The sequence below is a fragment of the Falco peregrinus genome, chromosome 2 (assembly GCF_023634155.1).
Source record: "Falco peregrinus isolate bFalPer1 chromosome 2, bFalPer1.pri, whole genome shotgun sequence".
NCBI lineage: Eukaryota > Metazoa > Chordata > Aves > Falconiformes > Falconidae > Falco > Falco peregrinus.
The window spans coordinates 45,361,476-45,387,743 of NC_073722.1; the positions used below are offsets into that span (position 1 = coordinate 45,361,476).

Genomic DNA, 26,268 nt, shown 5'->3' on the forward strand with positions numbered 1-26,268 from the left:
TCTTGATTCCATTATTAAGAGTTAAAAAAGCTTAAGGCAAAAGGCTACCCTTCATTCTTAGCACAGGGAAGATTTCTGAACAGGTTCTCTCTCCAGCCATATATTCTCAGTTTGATCAAGCACTGTATTTTGGAAAATTAATTCACTATTCCATTTCCCAGTAAATGAAGTTAAGATGTCAGTTTGTAATTTTCTTCTAGCCTTTTCCATGTATGCTTTAGCTTAAAAAAAAATAAACTTGTTACAGCTCCTGTGTCCCCCAATCTGCAGGCAGAGACATTTACAAAATCTGCCCACAGCACATATGTGCGTCACATAAATGTCATCTCCCCCTCTCACAGTGACAGCCTTAGACTTCTGCAGCATTATAGTTTGTGAAAAACGGACAGTTAGGAAAAACGGACCCCAGCAACTTCCTTTCAAAATAAAATATAGATTGACAACAGATTGAGAAGCAATTTGAATGGAAACCAGACCAATATATTAGATGCAATAAAGAATTTACAAAGTAAGAAACCTTACTCCATAGTTTTTTCTACATTTTCTGAAGTTATAAATAGGAGGGATGTCAGCAGCAGGATAAACAGCAGCGTGCTGAAAGGCAGGCAGGAGCATTCTATTTCTAAAAGCTGACAGTCACAGGAAACACTTAAATGATTTGGAATTTTATAATCCAAAGATAATCAAAGGATCACCGACTTTATGCAACTGAACTCAAAGCAGATCTTGAAAGTCATTCCATTGTTCAGAAATGGACACAGCACAGAGAAAGATACTGGAAAACAAGTACAACTCCTTTCCTGCTGGCTGTAATTTCTGAAAAAATGGGAGGGAATGACAGCCTAGTGCTTGCCCAGTACAAGACAACTGCTATCAGATAATTCCCAGAAACCAAGAAAGCATTATGACTGTTTTCCAGAATATCATGGGAGAACCTGAAGCTAATCCTTGCTCTCGAGATCAAGAAACAACAGAGCAACAGGTCTTCATAACACATTATTCCCCCTATTTTCCTGGACCTAAAGCAAACCAAATCAGTGCAGGCTGATTGCTGCAAAAGTAAAAAACCACAAGTGATTACTTCTGCTCCCTGACTTTCCTTACTACCACTCTCTTTTTGCTTATTAGGTACTTGAATAGCACAACTGTTATTTCAGAGGAAATTGTAGCTTTTGAAAGTATTTTCTTCAGATCAATCTTTTCATTCTTTCTGCCCCTCCTGGGTCAGGATTGTCATCCCAGTTACAAAAGAAAGAACTGAGAATAGCAGATGAAATCCGGAAAGTAAGTCTCTGTAGTGAAAATTCTACATCCACGAGTAGCCCAGATGAGGTTCATTTATTAGGTCTGAACTGTAAACCAGATTATACACACAAATAGTGAATAAGCTGGTGCTGGTCAAAGAGCTAGACACTTTAGGCGGCACCTCCACCTGCATGTTCTCACATTTTTGGAAAATTAATTTATAGGTGTTATTCTTACAAAGCCTACACCACCACAATACATTGTGAAATACCACCCTTGGGGGCTTGTCTGAGCTGCTGCTCAGAAGTCAAGAATACTGACAGCATCCAAGCTTCCCACCAGCATTTTCATCTGAAAACTTATTCCTGAGTTTTGAATGCTAGCGACTACAAATATACTGCAGCACGCTGCAAATTATCAACTTCTTAACAAAATATCACTAAGACATTTTTTATTGCATTATTACCTTGCAGACAACTGTGCCTATCACAACCTATCACAAGCAACCAAATGACTTGCAAAGTGAATGGAGTTACTGAAAAATGCACAGCTAATAAAAGTTCTAGCAATTTTTCTCCTTTAAGGATATAAACATCTTCTAGTGACACTCTGACACCTGTCTGCGTTTTGAGAAATTTCTTTTCATATGTGTTCTATAGGTACTTGCCAGAATGCTTCAGTAAAATACTTACCTTAAGCAGGACTATACGTTCCTTAAAGCATGTTAACTACTGCATATAAAGATAGTTAAACTTTTATGTCCACAATATTTGAAGGACAACGCAATTAGTAGCTTAATTCTCTGGGAGGTCTGGCAAGCACCCACAGCAGAATATGGGAGAGCTTCTCAATAGAAAGGAAGCCTTTGATTTCCACAAATACTGTACCCAACCTGTGGATAAATGAATTTGAGAAAGATGCTCTCTTCCAACACGGTAGGAGGGCAGGGATCATGCAACAGCAAGTACACTTAACTTACTTGCTTTGTCCTGAATTTTGGGGGCCACCTCATCACAGAACAAAACTGGCAAGTGCTGCCTGAACTTACATTTACCATCAGTCAGAACTAATGAATCACGAGTGCTGCAGGACACCAACAACAAACAACAATTTGGTTAAGGAATTAAAAATATGTAGAAAGAAGTTTAGTTCCAGAGAGAACATGAAAGAAGAAATCAATCTAAGACAGAGAAGTTGCAATTCAGTATGAGGATTAAAGCAATTAATAGCGGGGGGGGGGGGGGGGGGGGCTGTCCCCCCAGTGTGGTTCTCACTGCTGCCCTTCCTGGCCCAGGAGTGGTTAGACACTTAGGGAAGGAGGGGGGGGGGGGGGGGGGGGGGGAAGCAGTTTAGAACAGAAGGGCATCTTTTCTCCAGTTCCTAGGACAAGTACACGGAGATGATAAAAAGGTGGGACCCATTTATTTTTCACTCTTCTCTGTTAACCAACCCATTTGTTTATGAGAGAATGGAGGGGAAGGGGGCAGGTGGGGAGGTGGGGAGAGGAGAAATGGTTTTATTCTGTGTGGATGATGAGACACTATCACACAGGAAGCAGCACGGCCTAACTTCTTTTCACAGCTGTGTCACGGTTGGTGAAAATCTGATCTGTAAACTGCTGAAAGCAAAATAAAAAGCCCTCATCTTCTGTACTAAACTCTCTCAACCTCTGAGAAAATCACCTGCAAGTAACTACAAGAAGGCTCGGAACAGTTCTGGTATGCAGCAAACAACTACTTTTTCCACAGAAATTATTTAAAGAATATATTACATGTAAAAACATAGGGTTTACACCTGTAGGGTTTTGTTTGGTTTGTTTTCTGAATATTTTTTTTTAACTGTGCAGAAGTAGTGAGCCATATGGTTGCTGAGTAATACCATGAAATTCATGAAACAGGACTAGTGGCATGAACAATGTATTCCTAATCTGCAGATCTGTAGCTCTTCCACTGAAATTTGTCAAATCCTGCATAGACTTACGCTTTTTAAATTGAACTGCGCATACTTTAACTTAGGGAATACAGAAAAAGCAGTACAGCAACACAACCAAACAGGCCAGATGAACTGACTGTTTATCAAATAATTTAAATCGAGTTAGGAGCAGCATCAATTAAACGTGTTTGGTTTTGCATGCTCCCTATGAAATGGTTAGTGCAACAAAATGTTTGAAGCCTGGAACAGGATGGAGAAGTATGAGCCAAAAGTAAATTAATTCAAATCTTATTTTTATTCTGCATACCCAATCTGTGTGAAGCTCTTCAGACAATGGTCTGTAGCTATTAGAAACTGGAATGAGACTAAATCTCACCTTAAAAAAACTTGAAAGCAACTGCACCCAAAGCAGACAGTCTGCACCTGCTTGTCAGCAGGTCTTAAATTAGCTATTTAGTTATCTATACTTAAAAGAGTATGTATTCTGAGACTTTCAGATTTCTATACATGTGAACAAAGAGTAATACTGATAGTCTTCACGACGAAGATGTGTGATAGTGCTATTGTTTTTCTCTAAGCAGCAGCCACTACAGCATACCATTGTACCACACTGCTGCAGTAATTATAGAAAAGCCTACAAGTTCACTTTTGCCAGTATTGAGGTATTTCAAAAACTGCAGAGTCCACTAAAAGTCACAAAATATCAGTGAAAGTATTCCCCCGCTTTCATCAGTACTGATCAAAGAAAATCAACCTTTTCCAAGTGAATTTCAGCAAACCCCTACAAGAAAACAGGGCACTCTTCAAATAAAAATAGGAAGACTATCAACAAGAAATACATTAATAAAGAAAGAAACTGAGTGGTGTGACTTTGCATTATTGAAAACTATTACATACTTCCTGGGCTTAAACTAACATTTGGTGTTAGTCTTTTGTTTCACTGATTCTCTTGAGTTAAGAGTTACATGTCTAAAAATAATTTTCATACAAAGTACTTTCTTAATACAGTGTACATGATGCAGCAGTGTTTGGAGTTCTTTTCCTCTTCAAAAAAAGTACATTTTCCCTCTAAGACAGAAGGAAAGATAATTTATGTTGCATTGGAAAGCATGCAAGTATTAATGATGGGGAATGATGAAGCACACAAATGGCTTCCATTTTCACATTCAAAAACAAGTACCTGCAAATTAACACTAAAAGCAACTGGCCTATAAAGGAGCCACGTTTCCATGCCAACTGATCACAGAAATGCATATAATTCAACAAAAAATGAGTAACCTACAAAACAAGAAAATAAAGAAGAAAGCAGAAGTGCTGGAAATCAAGATCCTGACCATACCCAACTATTTTACAAGAATAGCAAAGAACACAACAGAAGATGCAATTTAAGATGTGAATGGTGTACAGCTAATGGCACTTCATCATTACAATACTTCTAAAAGCTGTCATTCTCTAGTCAACAAGAAAAACAGGATACAGAACACCTCTATTAAGGAGGGAACAATACAATAGTAGCAATTCTTAGGGAGGTTTCACAGTTGGTAGACATAAAAGCACAAGTTACTATTCAGTGCACATCATCTCTTAAGATTTTATTTTTTGTCTTTATCTAAGAAGGTCTAGCTTCGTTCCTTATTGACGCTGACTTGTACTTGTGCAATCAGTCTGCAGAGCTGCTTGCAGAGTAAGGCAGTCCGCTATTTAAGTGTTAGTTGCAAAATCAAGTGCATTAGAAATGAGCAGATACATCTGCACACAAGCGGCTCACATAATGTGCACACACATATCTGACATAATTGAAATTTTGTACATGTATGAGTGACTTCACAACTGATAAAAAAATGCTACCACTTTCTGCACTACAGCAAAAAATAAGTTTTGAAGTTCATACATAAAATCATGATATACGTGGTCCACACATGTATGCACTTGCACATGGAAAAAACAAGACTTATTTTAAGCAAGGAAGCTTAGAAATATTGAATACAAAAGAATGCTACAGATCTAAACATTGCAGGTTCCAAGATACTGACATTTACATGCAATAAAATCATCAGTTTGAGTATTTGTTTCTTTAAAACCTAGAGAAATAAATAACCTCCAACTAAAAGGTCCATCAAAACTTGCGTTCTAAATGAATACAAACTGAAGAGAGGACAACAGAATTCTGTTTCTTGATATGTCTGTATTGTATCAAGTAAGGAGGCAAAGCACTGTTCCTATTTAGTTCTTAAAAAGGTATTAAATCATTAGAAGTTTAAAAAGGATGAAAAATTATGGTCACAGAACTGGAAGAATCCCACCATTAACGCATTTTGGTGTATTTAAATTTTACTGGTTTTCTGCATGAACAGAGAACAAAGTTACAAGTGCTTGTACACATACCTACTGACTTCATACTTCCGTGAACATACAGATCATGTGACAACAGGCCTAGACACTGTATGGAAAAATGCAAAGTTTACATAAAATAACTTTTAGGTTCATTTACTAGCTTCAGTTTCTGTAGGAACCCCAGTGAAATCAGTGGATGAAAGGGAGTAATTAATTATATGGCCATGTTCCAGCTTACCCAGATAGCATGAAAGATTATGGGTTTCACCAGACTTTCTTCCTCTGTCAAATCAGAATTCACTATGAATTTATTTTTTAGATGTGACAGTTACTTGCTGCCCTTTTTAACAAGCATTGATAATAAAACCCCATGCATTTTCTAGGAAAAGCTTTGCCATTTAAAGGCAAAAAAAAAAAAAAAAAAAAATTAAAATCTGGTAGAAAAGACCTAAACTGAAAAGCTCTTGAATCACCAAGGTTATTTTTCATTGTTTATATCACAGCCACAGAAAACTGTAAACATTTAGCGTCCCTGAAGTTCTTTATGTTTCTGACTACCTCTCCCCAACTTTTACCTAAGGCTGTCCACAGCTAACTGACCCAGCATCGCTGTAGTTTTTGTAGAAGCTGAAAAATGGCAATTCATCTGGGTGAAGACACCAGGATTTCTGCACGGTTTTTCATGTATAAACTGTTACTTTGAGACTGGCTGTACAGATACTAAAGTCCTGTCTGGGTTCCTCAAAAAAAAATATTAAAAAAATCTACACATATGCTTAAGACACACTGAAGATTCCTAACTGATAAAACACTATAGGCAAAGTTATGTACTTCGCAATAACCTTCGCAGTATGTAAACTGTTCAGCAACTCTGATAGCACAAAGATATGAATGCTGACAAGGAAAAATTTGTTTTAATAAATTTCTAAAGATCTTTATTATTATAGAAGTTACCCCTACTCAAAACAGCAGTAGCAACTGAAAGCTGTCAAGCCAGCCACAGAGCAGACAGTACCTGCACACCTGGCTCCACGCTTCCCTGAGTTTATTTCTGGTATGTTTTGGAAGGACCAGGGGTGGCAAACCTGAGTAAGATGAGAGGTCAATTCAGCTCCTTCACCTCTTCATCTATCATCAAAGAGACTCTACTGTTCTACACACACCTGTCAACTTTTCGGAAGCTTCTGAACGTTAGTACTGTAGTCACTACATTGTTTCACCACCATGTATGAAATCAGCATTATGAAATGCCCAGCCGCATTGATTTTTCACACAGCACTGCCTTGGGCAAGATCCTAAATGGTAACAGAGCAGAAGATTCCATGTTAATTTAAATATAAACAGGAGAACAATAATCAAATAAAAAAAAAAAATCATTGTCAACGGCACAACAGCTGGGAGGGTTAACAGCAACAATTTCATGTTCAGTAACACATCTCCAATAGCCTTGGCCAGCACAGTCTGTTTATATAAATGGAAGAAAGAATGCTGCCCTGAACTTGCCCATTATCCCACAGAAAAGGTATTGTGGGAATGTTAACTTTCACCTGGCTGACTTCCAGATGCCAGCAGGAAAAAACACCCTTTTAAAATTTTAGCCAACTGAAGAATACTCCACATTTTTCACATTTTCCAATTATTTTAAGTTATGTATAAACTAACACAGGCCTTGAACTAAACCCATATAAAATTCACATAGTAAGATGGTAAGACTACTCTGCAAGAGAATGAGTCCAGGGGTCTAGGGTCCAAACCAAACAGCCAGTATCATATTTCAGAAACCACGACAGCTTTTTGGAAAGCCAGCACATTTCTAGAACGGCAGAAACATTTGCAATGTCCATAAGAGCTCTTACCCGACAATGCCAACAGAACCTAAAAAAAGTGCCATCCCAATTTCAGCAACACAGCCCAATGCTGTGATGCAGACCTGGTACCACGTGACAAAGATGTTTGAAGCCTGCACCGTCACACAATTAGAAACACAGAATCATTAAGGTTGGAAAAGACCTTTGAGATCATCAAGTCCAACCGTTAACCCAGGACTGCCAAGCCCATCACTAAACCATGTCCCTAAACACCACATCGATGCATTTAAATTAACAAGAGAGAACTGCACCTTGCTATACAACTAATATCCAAATGGACCGCATGATGGAAACCACAACAGAAGAATCACAGGACAGAATCACAACACTGTTTAGGTCGAAAAGACCTTTAAGATTATCAAGTCCAACCATTAATCCAGCACTGCCAAGTCTACCACTACACCACGTCCCTAAGCGCCACATCTACAGAGATTCCACCACCTCCCTGGGCAGCCTGTTCTAGTGCTTGACCACCCTTGCAGTGAAGACATTTTTTCCCCAATACCCAACCTAAACCTCCTCTGGCGCAGCTTGAGGCTGTTTCTTCTTGTCCTGTCGCTGGTTCCTGGGGAGCACAGACTGACCCCCTGGCTACAGCCTCCTGCCAGGCCGTTGCAGAGCCACCGGGTCCCCCCCAGCCCCCTTCTCTCCAGGCTGACCCCCCCGTCCCCCCAGGCTGGTGCCCCAGCCCCTGCCCCAGCCCCTGCCCGGCTCTGGACACGCTCCAGCCCCTCAGTGTCTGCCTGGCCGTGAGGGGCCCAACGCTGAGCCCAGGCCCCGCGGGGCGGCTCCACCAGTGCCCAGGGCAGGGGGACGGGCGCTGCCCTGGCCCTGCCGGACACACCGTTTCGGACACCGGCCGGGACGCTGCTGGCCTCCTGGGCCACCTGGGCACGCTGGGGGCTCATGCCCAGCCGCTGCCGCCCAGCCCCCCCGGGCCCTGTCCCGCCGGGCAGTTCCCAGCCCCCTGCCCCCAGCCCGCAGCTGCCGGGGGCTGGTGTGACCCAGGGGCAGGGCCCGGCGCTCAGCCCTGGGGACCCCCACACCACCGGCCCCGGCCCCTCGGCCCGGCCTGCCCGGAGCCCCCCGCAGAGCCCCCTGCCCCCGGCACAGCCATGCTCCCCCCGGCTTGGTGCCATCTGCAAACTGACCGCGGGTGCACTCGATCCCCTCGCCCACATCATCCATAAAGGCATTAGACAGGACTGGAGAGAGCCAAGCACAGCAACTGTGTGGACTGCAGAAGACCCCAAACCAAAATGAGCAAAAGTCCCCTTTCTGTTTTAAACAGAAGGCATTTTCCTTGCTCATTCCCATCTGGCACTTCAAGACAACTTTTAAGTAAAGACAGCTACTTGAGGTTTGTAATAGTTGTACAATGTGCAAACTCAAATTTAAAGAAATTATCCCTTACTATTTCTCTTCCCAAGTTCAACTGTTAAGTAAAAATAGCTTCCCATCATGTCTCTGCTCCAAACCTTCCTACCTTAGCAGGAGCTGAGTACTCAGTGCTATAGCATAACATCCCCATATTTCAGTGCACTGCACATGGAGCTGCAGCCTCATCACTTACCCGTGTTTTGTTGGTCGGTTTGCACACATGCCCTGTCAAGCTAACTGGTGAAATACAACTTTCCAATTCAACTATGCAGGAGGGGTTTTTTGTTGTTTAAAGAGGAAGAGCTTTAATGGTGGAAAGTACATTTTTCATTTGAAAAAAAGTAAGCCTTTCAGTCACAGGAGAACGTTGTACAGCACTGTGTTCAGTCAAGTCATAGGCTGTGTTTTTATTAAGTGCATTTACCTTAATTCAGTACACAACTGAAAGCACACGCCTCCCAAATCACTTCCCTGTGATAAAACAAGACACGAACAGAGATACCAAGCACCTACTCAGAGCACAATTAACAAGAGAATCCTAGTCTGGTCAGTGCCATTTCCAACACATCCCAGAGTTCTTTCCCAGGTAACTTCACCATCACTATCTGCACTGAATGCATTGGTGGGACTGAGCACAGAAAAATGAAGTGAATTATCCAATTATCCCAGGTCACTCCTGCAGGTAATCACAAGCGTGAAAAGACCACCAAGATAGTCTGGACCATTCCACACTGCCACTTAGGACATCTGCTACCACTGCTGTCTCTGCTCCCCTCTCCTCCAAGTCTCCTATCAATAATTAGAACAAACTTGCCTTGGAAGTCAGCTACCCTGCCTTCATTTTACTTCAGTGCTTACCTAAGATTTTTAGAAATGAGAAACTTATAGTGTAACAACAAAAAAAACCCCAACCAACAAAAAAAACAAAAACCAAACCCTTCAAAGATGTGATTCAGTTCTTCTGTAGGACATCCATTTCCTAACACAGATGCTTAGGTGCTTCAGTAGTTACTTTATAGAGAGTTATGAATCCCACACAAAGAAGTTTTATTTTGTACAACAGAACACGAACGCCCAATATAAAGTCACCACAAAGTACCACATTCTGATTTTGTTTTGCTGATTCCTAACTATATTAATGCAAATGTGAAATAAGTCTAGTTTACACTTACATAAAAGTTTAAATGGGCTTGCACTAGCTCAACTAACTTGATTTAAAATTCTACTTAATTAAATGTCAGCAATTTCCCAGGTATCACATGGCTTATTCATGGACTGGTTCTTTCACTATGCACTTTTGTGATCACAGAAATCTTAACAGACATGGTTATTTACTATTTGTAATAATAATAATCACTGTTTAATGTTTTTTTTTAGAGTTAGCCCTTTAAAATGAAAAGTACGTTTTACTAATTCTCTTCCAAAATCTGAGAAAGTTTGATTATTTTCGAGATACTTTTTTCCTGCACAAAAAATACTCTCCTGCCAACAGATCTTTAGGGCATTTCAACAGCTGCTGGAACTGTGTAAGCCATACTTTGAAAAATACGTAATTTCTATAAGACAGTATCCCCTTTTCTTGCGTTTCCTGGGGTTGGGGTGTTCCCCTTTGACTCCTTGAGTGTATACAAAAATATTTTCTATTTATGTATTTGTTAGCACCTTTTTTAACGTATTTTTTTGAAAAAGCCACACAGCTCAGAAAAAAATCACTAACGGTTGAGCAGGCTTGAAAACAAGTCCAGAGGGATGATGCTAGCAAAGTTAAGAAAACAAATGCAAAATCGGAACATTTACACAGTACTTCAGGATCTAGATTACCAACTCAATACAATATACCATTTTGTACTTTATTCACAGGACTAAGAAAATAAGATTCATGATTTTGGAGAGTCCTTATAATGCCAGTGCTCTCAACTGAGTGACAAAACTTGTTCCTCAGCTGCAGGTACCGAGCCAAACCAATCTCTGGACAACATTTTAACAGAAGGGTTATCCTGTAATAACTTGAACTTAGTATGTAGGATACAGCCAGGATCCCATGGATTTGTAAACCCACTCCAATTCTCCTTGATATCAACTCAAAGCTGAGTAACTTGACATCCTGGAGGATCAAAATCTGCTAGGAAAGGAAAAGTTGTGCCTGCAGCTTACTGTTCTCCAAATTCCTACTTAAAATCTTTTTTTTATTGCTTGCTCTAAGGAGATCATTCTCGCTGCTGAATACATAATGCTAGATTTAAATTTTAGATGGCTGCAGGGTTGTCATGAGATAAATACCAACCGCATTTGTATGCCTCTGTATTTACAGTAAGGAGGAAAGTCAGCTGGATTCAAGGATTCAAAACATGCAACCTTTCAAACAAAGACATGGTAAGAGAAAGCTTTAAACAGAGGACTGCCAAATACAAACAACATACACAACCAAACCCAAAAGGCAACATATGGTGAAACCCTTTCAAAACCATACAATACTATGGGAATTAAGTAAATTTCAAACTCCCCTGCAATACTCTCGTCATAGCTAATTTGTGACTTCCTGTACGTTCAGTACTAACAGTACAATGGAGCCTCTATTGTGAGCCTCCTCCCACAAGCTTTTAAAAAATGCAAGACATGATTTTTATCTAGACTGGCGTGGCTAAAATACATCCCGCTCTGCACAGATAAAAGGTTATTTTCTTAGATACTGCTTTTGCTTGTAAAAATAAAAAATAAAAATCTACTCTGGTTGTGCTGAGTCCAAAGTTCACAAAGGAGTAGTGCCTTGGTAGCTGAAGTGATGACCATGGATCTCAGGCATGGCAGATGCAGGAAGCCGCTTTAGTTTTAGGATAACAAGATTGTGCATTAAGAACTATCCGCAAATTCAACACAATTCAAATAGGTTTTGACAGTCTCGCAGAAGCAAAATTGACAGAAATTTGACAGAACCAAGGAATAAAGTGACTGCAGTATTAACTACAAATCTTGATTGAGGGTGAAGGTAGTAAGTCCTTCAGGTGCAAGTAACTGGTTCACAGAGGTACCAAAAACTGATACTGCATTTTTTTTCCATATTAAAAGGGTCCTGAAAGCTAATGCAACAAAACCAGAATGAACAAGACTTTCCACACCAAAACCTGGTAGCAGAAGTGAAAGACCGCAATCCCGGCACAAGGCAGTCTAGGAAAGGAGAACAAGTAGCAGAGGCTGACTTTTAGCATGCAGGACAGAATTTGGCGAGGACACAAAATGAAACCTAAAATTCTGCAGTGGCTTCAGTCAGTGCCTTAACGACCTTTCTTAGTCAAGACAGTGTATTAAGATAAAGACTTAACAAGCCAGTTCCAGTCAGCATGGGAATGTACACATGCAACACTGAATTACTGAAGATCACTTCTCAGTAATGCTGATTATGTGAACGGGAAAATCAAGAGCATGAGAAAGGTTGATACACATTAATGCTGTTCACTGAAGCACTAGACATGCATTAAGATGGTTGGTAGACCACAAATGTGAAAACGCTCATTATCTGGTTGAAAATAAACAGTTTAATACATCTGGTACAACACATTAAAGAGAAAAAATATTTAAGGATCAGTTTAAGAGTTTGGAGACTGTCTTGTGGTTATCTCTGTTTTGTCCTGCACGACTATGCAAAGACTAAAGCTAGATGCTCCACAAGAGACAAACCGGCTGCAACCATTTAATGAAATCTGACTCATCTGGGAATTTTGATCAAGTGCTTCACACCACTGTTTCTGCTAAACCATACATTTTCTTTATGGGATTGAGAGTAGCATGCTGCAAATACGCAAGAAGCAACGGTAATTTTGGACAGCTCACCTTACAACAGAGGGCTAATTCTGAAAATCCAAATTCAAGTAAAAGTCTCACAGAAGCCAACAGGAATTCTGCAACTACAAATTAAAGATACTGCGATCTGCACCAATGGCAAAGATATTACTGTCTGTCAGCCCCTAGCAGCACCTCTCGCTGACTGTAGGTATGACTAACAGCTGCCTGGGGCAGCACTCCCTTCCTGCAAATCCTCCTGCGGATCACCTCAATCTGACTGGAAAGCATGCATCTCAGTACAGCTTCTTTCTGGCTCATTCTCCCAACTTCTGACTCACCCAGGGGTTACAATGACATTCTGCAGAATGAAAAAATGTAAGCGTAGTAGATGATGATGAAAATAACTTGCAGTGCTGCTTCCTTCCTGGCTTTCTTCTGAGCTCTGACTTGCCACTGCGCTAGCTGAGCATGATGCAGGACAGCACACTGGCCACTGCTCTACTTGGCCAGGTACAAGACTTTATGGTGCACAGTGTATGCTCCCTGCCATAACAAAGGAACATAAACGGCAGTGCAGCAAGAAGAGCCTTGGAGAGTTGGATTTGCTATTCCTGCTGTCACCAGACAGCAGCCATAGGCTAATTCCTACTGACTGTTTGGAGGGTGGGAGAGAGGAACAATCCGCCACATGGCAGCAGCAACAACAGTCAGCTTGGCTTTCAGTCTTCAACATGAGCAAAACAAAAAGCAGGACCACTCTCTTTTGCTGCCCCTAGAACTCACCTTTCCGAACCACTGTCTACTTTACCTGTGGTTAGACGCTGCTCTGTCCCAGACAAGACGAGGGCCTACATTCCTTTTGCACAAGACCAGACACACATACATAAATGCACATAACATTGGGCTGCCCATCATGGTTTCCCAACTACGGGCATTTCTTGATTCTGAACATCATGTGTCAACTGAGCACTGAAGGTGGCAAAAGCAATGCTTGCTTTAAAAAGGCGGCGAAACAGTTACGCTCTTGTTATGTTTCGTGTGGCAGTGTGAGAATTAGTTGCAAAGCTTCCAGCATGACCCACCGGGACAGACCTCTCCGCAGTCATCACAGGGTGTGTCCATGTACGACAGCAGAAAGTGGAATCTACCAAAAAATACTGAGGCTGTTCAGGAAGACCGTTAGTGCACATCCAACAGTAAGAAATCTGGACTGCATACAGGAGTTTGGAATTGCGACTCAAGTAAAAAATGTTTCTCTGCCTCCTTTTTTCTTTTTTTTTTCCTCCTGTGAGTTGGCATCAGAGCTCCCCTAAAAAGACTAAAAAGAGAGGAGGGGTAATGTGGCGAGTACGGGCATACATACAGAGTCAGAAACCGTGAACAACTTTCACTGCAGACTTATGTAACTTTGCCGGTGGTGACACAACTCGTTGAAAGTGATTTGGTGGTGGATAAGGGATATCTACTGACCTGTAAATAGAACTATTAATATGCCTTAAAATACCTCATGTAAAGCAAAATTATATAATCACATTACCTCGTGTTTTAATACTGAAGCTACAAAGGCTACAACACATGTAACAGAAATAAAAGCTTTCTATTAAAACCTCAACTTTACAGTTACTCTGAGCATCAGTCCCAGCCCTGAAGCCAGCTGTTTCTGGTTTTTGTAGAGAATTCCTTCTGCCTGACTACCCTGGCAGGTACACTGCAAGAAGTTCCTTGAAAAAAGCAGGTATCATAAAAGATGAAAATGCAGACATGAGCAATAGTCATCCAAAATAAATACCAACATGAAACATGCTATAGCATTAGCAACATTTAGTTCAAAGAAAAAAAAAAAACCAAACAATGTCAATTTTCAATTATGTTGATTAGACTCAAACTGGATAATTAGTACATGGAATAATAACACAGGAAACATGATACGTTTGAGATGAAATGACAAAAATATTTCATAAAAGAGACAAGTTAATTTATAATAATCTCCCTCAAAAATTAAATTCTTGCTCTGCTATAGCAAACATAAACATGTTATGTTTCACACATCAAAAAATAATTAACCTATTTATCTAATACATATTTTTCAGGAGACATTTCTTTTGAGTGATGTCTTTTTATTTGGAATTTAATTTTACCTTGTGAGCTTTCTGCACCTCCCCCCCCCCACCCCACCCCTTATTATTTCATTAATTTTACTTCTGCAGCACCCACAGAGGTAAAGACCTTGGTTGGGGTGGCTGTCCCTCTGCCAGCTAAGCGAGCAGTGGTGCCAGCTCCTGCCCAGGCTCTGGTGCTCCTGGCAGGCAAAGCCTGAGGGTGCAGCTGAGGCACGCTGTGCTCCAGATACTCCCCGGCCCCAAAGTGGCCACAGATAGCAGCTACGAGGCGGCACAAATTAGATGAGCCCCGGGACTTTCTCATATTCCTTTGAGGAACCGGATAGGTCTCTGGTCAGGTCCAAAAAGAATTTGAAGTTTTTATTAATTTCAACCACCAAACCAAAGCTGAATATCAAAGGATAGGGCCTCACAAGCACCTAAAAAAGTCCAATCCAGGGACTCACAGCACCCGTTTTCACATCATAAACAACATCAGACACTTAACTCTGCTTCCCCCTCCCTGCAATACCGCCCCGTAAGGTCGTGCATCAATTTCAGCCAGCCAACACTTTGATGCTGCCAGATTCCCAAAACACTTCTGAGCACGTCAATCATTTCGGGAGATGGGCTAAGGATCACAGTGCATTGGAAAAGATCTTATCGTAATCACAGCTCAGAGAACCTAAAACGCCCACCACAAGTGGAAGCGCTGCTGCACTCCTCCAGTTCTCCCAGAGGAATAACCAGTGAGGGAGCAAAGGGTTATATTCTAGCAGGAAATGTTAATTTTAGATTTATCTGTAATGCATGTTTGCTATCTTTTTCCTGATCGATACAAAGATTAAAACGAATCATCACCTTTGCTCTCATGGCAGTAGGGTAGAAAGAGACCTAAAACCACAGCTGGGAACTTGTCTTCCCTAACTGTAAATCCATTGCTACACTGTCTGGGAGTGAGAAAGCACGTGCAGCACAGGAACTAAGGCTAAAGGGCCATGTACTACAACTTTTATCCTCACCTTAAATTTCAGGACACATATTAAAAGTGTAACTCCATCTCTACTCTCACACTAAATAAATAATTATGGGGCCAGAAGGTTAGGGAGCCTCAGACGAGGCTGCTATGTTGCTATACTGCCAACTGCTATGGGATTTGAAAGCTTGACACATGCTGGAGTGTATCACCTCATCAATGTTCCCAGCTGGCTTGGGAGACGAAAACCTAAATACTACTCCTAAAGGCAGGTCTCTAACACACAAGTAGCCAACCTCTCCAGTTAAGATCCCAAAACCATAGTTATTACAAATGCATAGTAAGTAAGGAAAGAAAATGGCAACAAGAGACCATAGGCCGAAGTAGTTGCATGGTTTCCCCTAAGTGTTACATTTCACGTAAGCAAATTAACAATCATGTTGCTTCTCCACGTCTTTACTTAAAAGATATTTAAATCTGTGCTTTTCCATACACTTACTGCTGTCCAAACTATTTTCTTGTAAAATAAGCTTGTGGGTTTGGTTTTCTTCTTCATTTTTATGGTATTCAGGTAAACAGTTACTTTGGGATAACATCAGTTTTCTCCCCAAAAGAGACTACCCAGCCTAGTCGCCGATCTGCAGTAGATGTTCTTGCTTGATAAGGAGGGATTGACTTTGTGTTTCAAAACCATGCTGCCAAGTGCACTACTGTATCTGTACGATAACGCTTCACAGTATTCAGCCCAATCCTAATCTCTTGGATCACACCTTCGGCTAAGAACTGCAACCGCTCTGTTTACATTGTAAACAAAACAATAACTCTTAGAACCTAAGAGATTAGTAAATTGAAGCATTGCACATTTTTAACAAATTTATCTTTACGATACAGAAGGACAAGTCAAGAGCTAACCAAACTGACAAACGTAACGGCACTTGTAATTTGTTTTGTCACGCTACCAGGAACTCCACAGTATGACAAAGTATCATCGCGTATGCAATATGTACGATGATCAGCTTTTTACACATAGTATATACTGTATGATCAAAAGCTGCATGCTCCAGCTACTCCTTAACTACATATGCCAACAGTGGACTGAAAAATTCACAAAGGTGACTGTAGTAGTTTCATTTCAAAATAGTTGTTTCATTGACTAAACTTTTCTACTAAGCATGACTACCGCAGTTCTCAGGATTATTACTACTTTATCTGCCAATTCAGTAATTAAATAACACATCCCTTGATGGAGAAACGCTGGATCTATGTTATTTGGGGGTGGGTGGGGGTAGTGTGTGCGATTACAGGACAGAGAAACTACCACTGACTCTGCACCAATTTATGCCTTCTATGCCATCAAACAAATGCAGCGAAACTCTCTTCACGTCCCAAGTATTATTTTACATTAACAATGACAAAAATGAGGGAACAGTTTAACTCTCTCAGTTTCTCCCATCTGTTTACAGATTGCAGCCACCCCATAAACATCTATTTCTTGTTCAGACTGGAAAACTGTGGCAGGCTGAGGGCAGAGGGTTGTTTGTTTCATTCCGGTTTGAAATAACACTTGTGAATTGCGAGTGGACAAAATATTTTGTCCCTAGCTTACCCTCAGGATGGCTGACATAATAATAAACAACCAAAAGGATATTATTTGTCAAACCTTAAGGAATTCCAATATCAAAATCTTGCTGCCTTTGGGGGTCAATAAAGAGCAACCTTATAAAATATACTAAAGTTAGCAGTTTGGGCTGCTAATTTTATGTGCCTGCTTCACCAACGCACAGCTAAAAATAGATAAAACAGATAAGAACATAGAACAAAGAGATGCACTGGACAATTATCTTTCTACTAGCATAGTCAACACTGAGCTTTTAAAACCCTTTTATTTATAAAAGGGATAGATTTTTAAAGCGTTACTCAATGGGATTTCAATCTACAACTGAAATAATTTAAATGTATTTTATTTTTCTCAGTATTTTCTTGTTCCCCTCCTAGTGGGATACAATAATGAGATTTAAAATATTTTAATAAGGGCATCAGGCTACTTGCCAAGGGGCTCGAATACTAAATAAGAATATTTACATCCTCTAAGACCCAGGAGGAGGAATCAGCATGATGCACTTGAAACATGTATGTACATCACAAATATGATAGTTAATTTTAATTCACTGGGAAAAAATACACATTCACTTCAGTTTATTAGGCCTCATTATTTTCAATGAGGCTAAAGGGATGATTATCTTTAGCTGCTCCATCATGGCCTAAAAGCAAACATTCTTCCTGATAAGGACAACAATTATTAAAATATAAGGCAATGTTAAATTGTTTAATTGAAGTTACAACAGGTGAAATTTTGAAAACCACCGCTCGTAACAGTGTTTTCTACCACTGCTGTGTCCAGATTGGTACTACGACTGAAATCCTGACTTTTGAATTTATTTTTTTTTAGAGGAAAACAAAGCAGCATAACTGACTGACTCATATCTACACAGTAAATGGGTTTATTCTCTGCTTTGTAGCCTTCTTCTGGTATCATTTGCTTACAAAATGATAGTGTTTATAAACAGAATCGACATTCTGTCTCCTTATGTCTGGGGAAGAAAAAAAAATCATCTTCAGATTAACATGACAATTTATGCCAAGCAGTTCTTGGAGGCATATCTGTTAACATCATGCCATGCATATTATTCATGTTACCTTAAAAACCAGCAGCAATCCATAAATGATTTGCTAGCCCATGTTTAAAAAAAAAGGGAAGAGGAAAGAAAGAAAAACATAAATTCAGATTTACGGAGATAAGCCTTACCTCTCAGACACATAACCCGTCCGCAGATTTAGCAAAATCATTTCAAGAGCCAGGCCTTAAGCACTTTTTACAGAAATAAAACGCCGCTTTTAAACTTCCTGTTTATTGAAATATTAGCACAGCTTTTTTTCCTCCACGGCACTTTCCCAGCGTTTCTCTGCAGTTAGAAGCCAGGGCACCGCTCACCCCCGAGCGAAAGGGACCGGGCCGGGGGGCGGCGGGGGGGGGGACACGGGACACAACCCCCCCCAAATTAACATTCCGTATGCAGTTTCAGCGCCGTTTGACTTTTTTATTTTAAGGACGAATTGCACCCGCAGCCGACTTCCAGCCCCCTGCCTGCGCCTCCCCGCCTCCCCGCGTTTGATTTTTATTTCTCTTTATGTGTTTACTCACACTCCCCAGGTACCGCCCGCAGCCAGCAGGCAAAGTTGCGGCGGCGCTGCGGCCGTCAGGGCAGCCCCGCTCCCCGCGGCGGCCGGGGGTGCGCGGCGGGGCCGGCAGCAGCGGGGCCGGGCACACAAAGCGCGGCGGCGACGGGGGCCGATGGCGCACACCCCCACCCCCACCCCTCGCCCTCCTCATCTCCCACCGCCGGTCCCCACCGCCGCGGACCAGGCCGGCGCGACGCGACGCGAGGCCGGAGCTCGTTACCTAGAGGCAAGCCCTTGTTTAGTAAGTGAGAACTTCCCATTGAAACGCTACGTCCGCGCTCGCCGCGGGGAGGAGGCCGGGGGGGCACCGCCGCTCCGCAACGGCGAGGCTGGCAATAAAAATACAAGCCGCCGCGGCATATGGCGGCTACTCCGTGGGCGCCCCTGAAGTGAGGCGCTGAGGCGCGCGCCCGCGCGCATGCCCTCCCGCGCGCCCCCGCCGCGCGCACGCGCGCCGCCCGCCGCTGCGCGGGGGTGGGGAAGTGGCCGCTGCCTCCTCTGCCGCCGCTGCCGCGGGCGGGGCTTCCGCGCCCCGGCTCGATCTCCTGGTTCGAGGCAAACGGAGAAGATCGAAAGACGGCGGGGCGGGAGCAAGCGGGCCTACAGCCTCACGCTGCCGTTCGCCGGCGTCTGGTTCGTGGGTGAGACGAGAGAGCACCGACACCTCCAACTGCTTTTGGGAGCCGGTGCTGCCACTTTATCCTTTTGGTTTGGTTAAACTTTAACAAAGTTAACACTAGCCACATTCGATGGCCTCCCTGGCATCCCAAAACACTGGCACTTCTGATGCTTCATTATTTTCTGCAATTCGCTTAAGGCTCTTCTCCCTTATAAATTAACAAGGATGGGAAAAATAACCCAAAACCAAAACCCTAGAACACTCTAATTATACCTAGTGAGTATAAGCGAGGTTTTCTGCTTCATGCATCACCAATCCACCCTTGGAGCCCCTGGCCCAGAACTATCCCCGGTCCCACTGGGGAAGCAGCAGGGCTGGGGCCAGCACCACCATGAATGCGGATGGCTTTGGAGCCAAGTTGGCCAAATGCTGGTGGTGTTTCTCATCGGGGACATCCCTGCACATTTCCATCCAGTCCAAAGCGCTGGGTGATGGGCGCCAGGCCCTCTTCAATCCTCACCCTGGGTCCCTGAATGAGAAAGCATCGCTTTATTGTCAACGGACCAGCCCTTACTCCAGGTGAAGCGCCCCGGTAACGGGGTCCCAGCCTGCAACTCCCACACGGGGGTCCCCAAAACGAAGGCCCAGGCCTGCTCCCCTGGAAAGCCTCACAGGCTACAACAAGGGCCAGTTCTATGCTACTGTCTGGCGGCACCAAATTAATCACAACGTATAACCTATTTATGCTACTCGCACCACCCTGCATGGGGGTCAATGCCCAGAAAAGGCTGTTGGAGCCAACAGGCGCCTTTTTGGGGAAGGAAAGGCCCAGCCCCAGCGCAGGTCAGCCCCCGGGTGCCAGTGCCTCCGCTGCGTGCCCTGGCCACCTACACCCACCGCCCAGCTCCACTCGCCCCTCGGCGCGGAAGGCCCGCCCTCACTGACGAGGGATGTAAGCAGAAATGTAGTATTTTGCCTCTGCGCTGCCCCAAGACAGAGATGTGGGTCGAAAACAGGCGTCACCGCCGCCAGCTCCCAACGCGCGGCAGCCCCTCTCCCCCACTCCCTGCCTGCACCCGGGGAGACCCCCGAGAGCCCGCCATTCGCCTGCCCACCGAAACAGCGGTGGCGGCGGCGGACGAAAACCAAAGTCGGCGAGGCGCCCCCGCGGCCGGCTGGGTCAGCTGACAGCGGCCCCGCCCCGCCCCGCCCGGGTGAGGGAAGGGGGGAGGGTGGCGGCGGCCCGGAGCGCCGCCATGGGCCGGCGCTGCCGCCTTTTCCCCGGCTTTTCCCCGGTACCGGGCGCTCTGGGTCCGGCCGTCTGAGAAAGTTTTGCGCCTCTCGCAGAGCCGCCCCCCTCCTCCTTATTCTTGGCTAGGAAGTGGAGCCGCGGCCGGGAGCGGGCAGGGCGCTCGCTTGTTCCGTCCCCTCCCCACAGGCCAGCCCGGCGAGCGCAAACCCCATCTTTTGCATTTTCCAGAAATAAAACGCTTGTTTCTGCTAGCGGTGACGCCGCAAACGGCCCCGAAGCCCGCGGTGCCCCAGCAGCACTTCGGGGGTGCCGGGGGACCCCTCGGATACCGACCGGGAGACATACACACACACACACACAGGCGCGACAGGTTAACCGCTGATAAAATTAAGCTATTGAGGCTGCTCTGTGCCGAGCCGGGCGGCAAACCCGCCCCGGTTCCCCTCTGGCGGGGGCAAGTGGCACAGCTCGTACCGGCGGGGGGCGGGGGGATGTCGGCCCGCGCCCCCTCCGCGTCCCCGGCTCCCCCGCCCGGCTCCCGCACCTCTCACACGTTTTTTAATCGTTTTGCGGGATGACCTAAGAGTTAATTATGCTGACTGCACCGCTGAACGCCGGGACCGTGGGTGATTTTTTGATTTTTTTTTTTGTTATTATTACAAACTAGCGCGCGGGAAGGGAGGGGGTAGACACGACGATTTTTAGAGCTTTTTCTGGATTCTGCGGGATTGGTCTGCGATAATTACAGTACCCGCGGTGATAGGTGCGTTAGAGGTAGCTACTACTAATAGTCACAGGGCAGCAAACATTGGTAATTCTCTTTGGTAAAGACATGCCTGATAATTGGGCACAGATCATCTTCTCTGTGCTTGTATAGGCACAGGCTGTAGATTTTCCTGTGGTTTTGGGGGTGGGTTGGTTATTTGAGAGGGGAATATTTGAACTCAAATGTTACAAAAGGTGGTTTCAGCCTCCAAGCTGAGTGCATTTCACAAATCCATTCCAGGCACAAATAAAGGAGTTTAGCTTATAGGCACCCTTTAGCAACTTGGCTCCAGCTCCCTAATAACTTGTTTTCCCCCATCATTCTCCAGGTAGTGTCCATTTCACGGGGTTAACCAGCAGGATTGGGAGGTAACGCCCAGGACAAGTTTATGCAGCCTCTGACTTATCTTCATTTTCCTCCTGTATTCATGGAAAAGCCTTCTGTGGCTCACTACAGATGTCTCAAGACATCCCTCAAACAACATAGTTTCGCTAGATTCTCACTGTGCATCACTAGGGCAGCATCTAGCTGAGCGCCTCATGTGGGGTTTGTATAAATAAACAAATTTGGTTTTAATCACTTTAAAGTGGTTAACCACTTTATTGCCATTTATAGATGTTAGCAAATATAAAAATATATACATATCAAAGCTGTAAGAAGAAAATCATGTTTGGGGGGGGGTTGGTTGGTTGTTTTGTTGGGTTTGGTTTTTTTTTTTTTTGCACTACTTAAGTTGCCATGTGGCAAAGTATTAGCAGGAACGAACATTAGGGGTAAAACAGGCTTAAACCGCAAGTGAAATATCTGTGAATACCAACATGGGTATGGAGTTATCTCTGGGAAAAATTAAGAGAGTGGAAAATGAAAATTCAGAAAAGAAATTAAGGAATCAGTTACATTTTTTTGTAGAGAAACATAAACAGATACAGACAATGAGACCATGTCCTTGGTGGGGTTACATGACTGGGCAAATGTTTAGTTCTAAACTGGAACTGCTGCTTCGAGTAGGGAGGGGAGTGTGGTACAAAATATTATGACAAGGGGAGTGCTCTAAGTGAGGATAAGTTGGCATGATGAACAGATGGAGTATTCAATAACAGGAGGTTATTAATACTGCAGTTTGGTATTCTCTACACTACTTCATGAAGGGATTCATATGCTTGCTCTTTTTCCTTTCTGATTGTACATTGACTTAAATACACACACTGTAGGTAATGCCGGACTTGGTTCCCTCCCAGCACACACATGCATACATCACAAATTGCTGTTTCCTGAGAAAACATCAAGTGCTGGATCCTCAGCTGATTGTAACCCAGCCAACTGTGTTCTTTTCAACAGCAGAAAGTTGACTTGCACCTGCTGAAGGAGAGAGGTTATCTGACCCTGTCTCCGCAGTCAAAAGGTCTCTCCACCCTGCTCCTTCACAGCTGCAACGAGGCACCTGCTTTACAGAATAAACTATGAGGACTCTGGATGGAAAAGAAAACAAAATAACCCAAGAGGAACTGAAGTTTTCCTTCAGAACACAATGCAATGATCTTTTCTGTTTAAGAAAATCAAGCTCACTTTCACCCAGAGTTCAGCCCTGCTCCCCTATATGGCTTTCTGTGACCTAGTTTTAGCCCAGACATGAGAAAATCCAGGAGCACACCAGCTGACTCCAGTCACGCCTTCTGCTGCACCCATCCGTTCCACTTCCTATGTTCTCCAGCTTGCCTCTGCATCACCAAACATTCAGTCACCCTTTGCATCTTTTAGACTGTGGCTTATACAGCTACAATATAAGTAAATCTTCCACAAAGCGTAACAACCCCCATCCTCCTATCACATTTTGGCACTCCTGTCACCACAGCTATTTTATTTTTTGAACAGTAACGTTACACAGCTGAGTGTCTTCTGTGTTTTGCACTAAGATTTATGGCATTTTTTTAAAGCCCCCAAACTGTTTCTTGGCTTCTTAAGACTCAGCTGGAGAAGCGCATGTGCTGAAGAGTAAATACATTGTTTCAAGTGTATCTGTTAACAGCCATATGTATAATTTAAGTACAAGTTTTATTCCCCTCAGAATGTCTAATCAGAAGGGCATGACCTTGGGCTTTCACAGATTAGATACATTAGGGTATGATATCTTTAGCAGATGTGACTTTAAAGATACTGAAAGAGGAAGTTCTACTGTTGTATCGCCTAAGCAACGAGCCAAGATACATGTTGAAGGCTTTCTAAAGGGAATAATGAGGTCTGACAATATTCTTCATCTACTCAGATTGTGTACTTACGGATTTTCTTTAGTTTGTCATAGCTGTGCATGATGGTTCCTTCATGCATGTTTTTGCTTCATTATCAAACACGCATCATTCATTGTAACAGTTTTTAAAGCAGTCATTTTAAAACCTGCATTTTAATCAAAATGTAAGATTATATTTCAATGGGGTATCTTGACTTTTGTCAACAGTAAATCTTGGAGATGCTATTAGGAGATCCTAAAAGGGATTTATGGCAGAAGAAAAAAATGGTTGGATAAAGTAGGCCCAACACTTACACTTTATGCTGAAAATAGATCTTTAAAATGTGTAATCAAAATAAGTCAATTCAATTTATTTAAAATCTGGAAAGAAAACTTGGTTTGCATTTAAATATTGCCTTAATTCCTTCGCTCAGATCCTAAAAAGCCTTTGTTTATAAAACACACACGTAGAGATCAGTCTACTTTCATTTTGCAATTGCATATTTTAATTACAGCTGCTTTTTTTTTTTTTTTTTTTCATAAAACATCCTCTGTGTGAAACTTCCTGCTGTAGGAAGTTAATGCTCTTTGGCTGATGTGAAAGAAAAAGCCATTTTGGAGAAACATTTTCAGCAGGTTCTGAGGGGAAAATGGAAAAAAAGAGTAATTGACAAAAGGGAAATACTTCATCTTTAAGAAATGGTGGTCATCACAAGCATGAAATAGAATACAGGACCTTCATCTACTGTTAAAAAGAAGGTTTGCTGAAGGATCAAAGTTGTAGATTAAAGTTCCACTTAATGAACAAGAAGTTCAGCTGTGTCAAACATTCAAAGTCATTTTTTAAATGCCAAATGTGCATTGTTCCTTTCTCAAAATGGAATAGCTATACTCACTCTGTGCTGGAAATACCAGCTGTACAAAAGTGAAAAAAGCTTGCAGCATGCTGAATACATAGAGGAATAAATTCAAACCAGTGAACACAAAAAACCTCTCTCCTCTGATGTTATCTGTATTAAGTGACTAAGGGATTTTCTTCTTGATCTCACCCTCTTCATACAAGTGCTAAAAACACAAGAACCAGGGCGGAATTAAATCCTCTGCATTTTCTGGTTATCGTGAAACGAGAGGTATCATTTTCCATCTAGTCAGGAGGAGTTAACAGACCATTTCCAGGAAGGTCTGTGTTCTGGCTGAAGAGAAAAAGAAGATGGAGATGAACAGCAGAAGAAACCTATCGAGAACCATTAGTGGATGTCAGCCACTGTCCATCTGTTCACAGTGGAATAAATCCAGACCTGAAGGAACAACTGCAACCTGCCCCATATGGCTTGCTCCCTTCCTCGCTGGCAGGGCTTCTTTGGGGATTTGACATTGGATGAGGTAAAGGAGAAGCAGCACAATCTGTGTTCCCAGGAATGAACGGCCAATTAACAAGAAAGAACAAAAAGTGGGTTAGTAACCCAGGGGAAGGTTTTCTCCTTCTCACCTGTTTGAAATCCTGGAGCTCATTCAAACTGCAAGTTGCAGAGATACTACGCTGAGGCTCCTACTACTAATGAAGTCCTTAAAAATTTAACTTTAGCTGCTAACAAAACTGTGTGGGCCAGGGACAGCCCCTCAACAGGCGAGTGAGACCATTAATCCAGCTGTCTCCCAAGGTGTTAAAGAAGGCATTTGGAATATATTACACTAAAAAGTCCATTAAAAATTATAATGCAATATACTCTCAACATAATGAACAAGCATAACAACATTCTGCATTTACTTTTATAGAACTGGATTGTAGCAGATTACTATTGAGTAGTAATTTACTTTTCAAGTTTTAAATCAGTCTGGGCCTGGTCATGAAGGGAAGTATTATTTTTTAGATGATTAAGGGCAGCAGGCTCAGACCCATACAGAGCAGTTATGACATCTCATTGTCTCTTTAAAATTATAATGAAAACCAGATACTCTGTGATACTGCATCCTGTATTCAAAGAAAAATATATACATAATAAAGCCAACTGAAGGGATCAAAAACTCCAAGCCTATATAGATTCAATAACATGTTTAGTGGTAGTAATTTTGCAGGTAAAACAGAGAATAATTAACCATCGAGTGACCTAAGGAGAACTCTGGATTGTGGAATGTGGATGTCCTGAGTGAACTCGCTATTGTGGGTATATGTTCAGTCTTAGGACAGTCTGCTGAGACACTCAACAGATGCAGAAAATCAAATTCAGAAGCAGTGTGCAAGCAGTACTTTCACCTACATGGATTCAAGGCCAGGCTGCTGCCTCCACCACTTCCAGAGGAAAGGAGGGAGATGATTAGGCTGGAGGCTTGATCTCTGCTCTAGATCTGAAGCCATAAACAGTTCGGATTTGCCAGTGTCATTCCAAACGTGAGGTGATTATCTGTTCAGAAGTGGGATTAATTATTTTGGGCCTGGCACCATGCTAAAGCAGCAGCAGGGGCATCTCCAGGAGATGCTGTATGTTCATACCAATTTGGACTGACAGTGAGTTAGTTGTCCCTGTGCTGCAATGTAATTTGCACTCTATTATC

At 42.8% G+C, this 26,268-nt stretch overlaps 1 protein-coding gene across 9 annotated transcripts in view; it reads right to left on the reverse strand.

Annotated features, from left to right (window-relative positions):
- CTBP1 (C-terminal binding protein 1) overlaps positions 1 to 26,268 on the reverse strand; it is a 251,623-nt gene that overhangs the window by 51,042 nt on the left and 174,313 nt on the right. For 2 of the 9 annotated variants that reach the window (XM_055795711.1, XM_055795715.1), the window contains exon 1: positions 19,075 to 19,293. The exons of 4 other annotated variants lie outside the window; for them this stretch is intronic. In XM_055795711.1, the coding sequence (XP_055651686.1) occupies positions 19,075 to 19,114 (40 nt within the window). In that variant the 5' untranslated portion in view covers positions 19,115 to 19,293. Of the gene's footprint in view, positions 1 to 18,420; positions 18,441 to 19,074; positions 19,296 to 26,268 lie in introns of those variants that run through there. 3 more of the 9 variants (XM_055795712.1, XM_055795713.1, XM_055795714.1) reach the window with 3 other exon arrangements.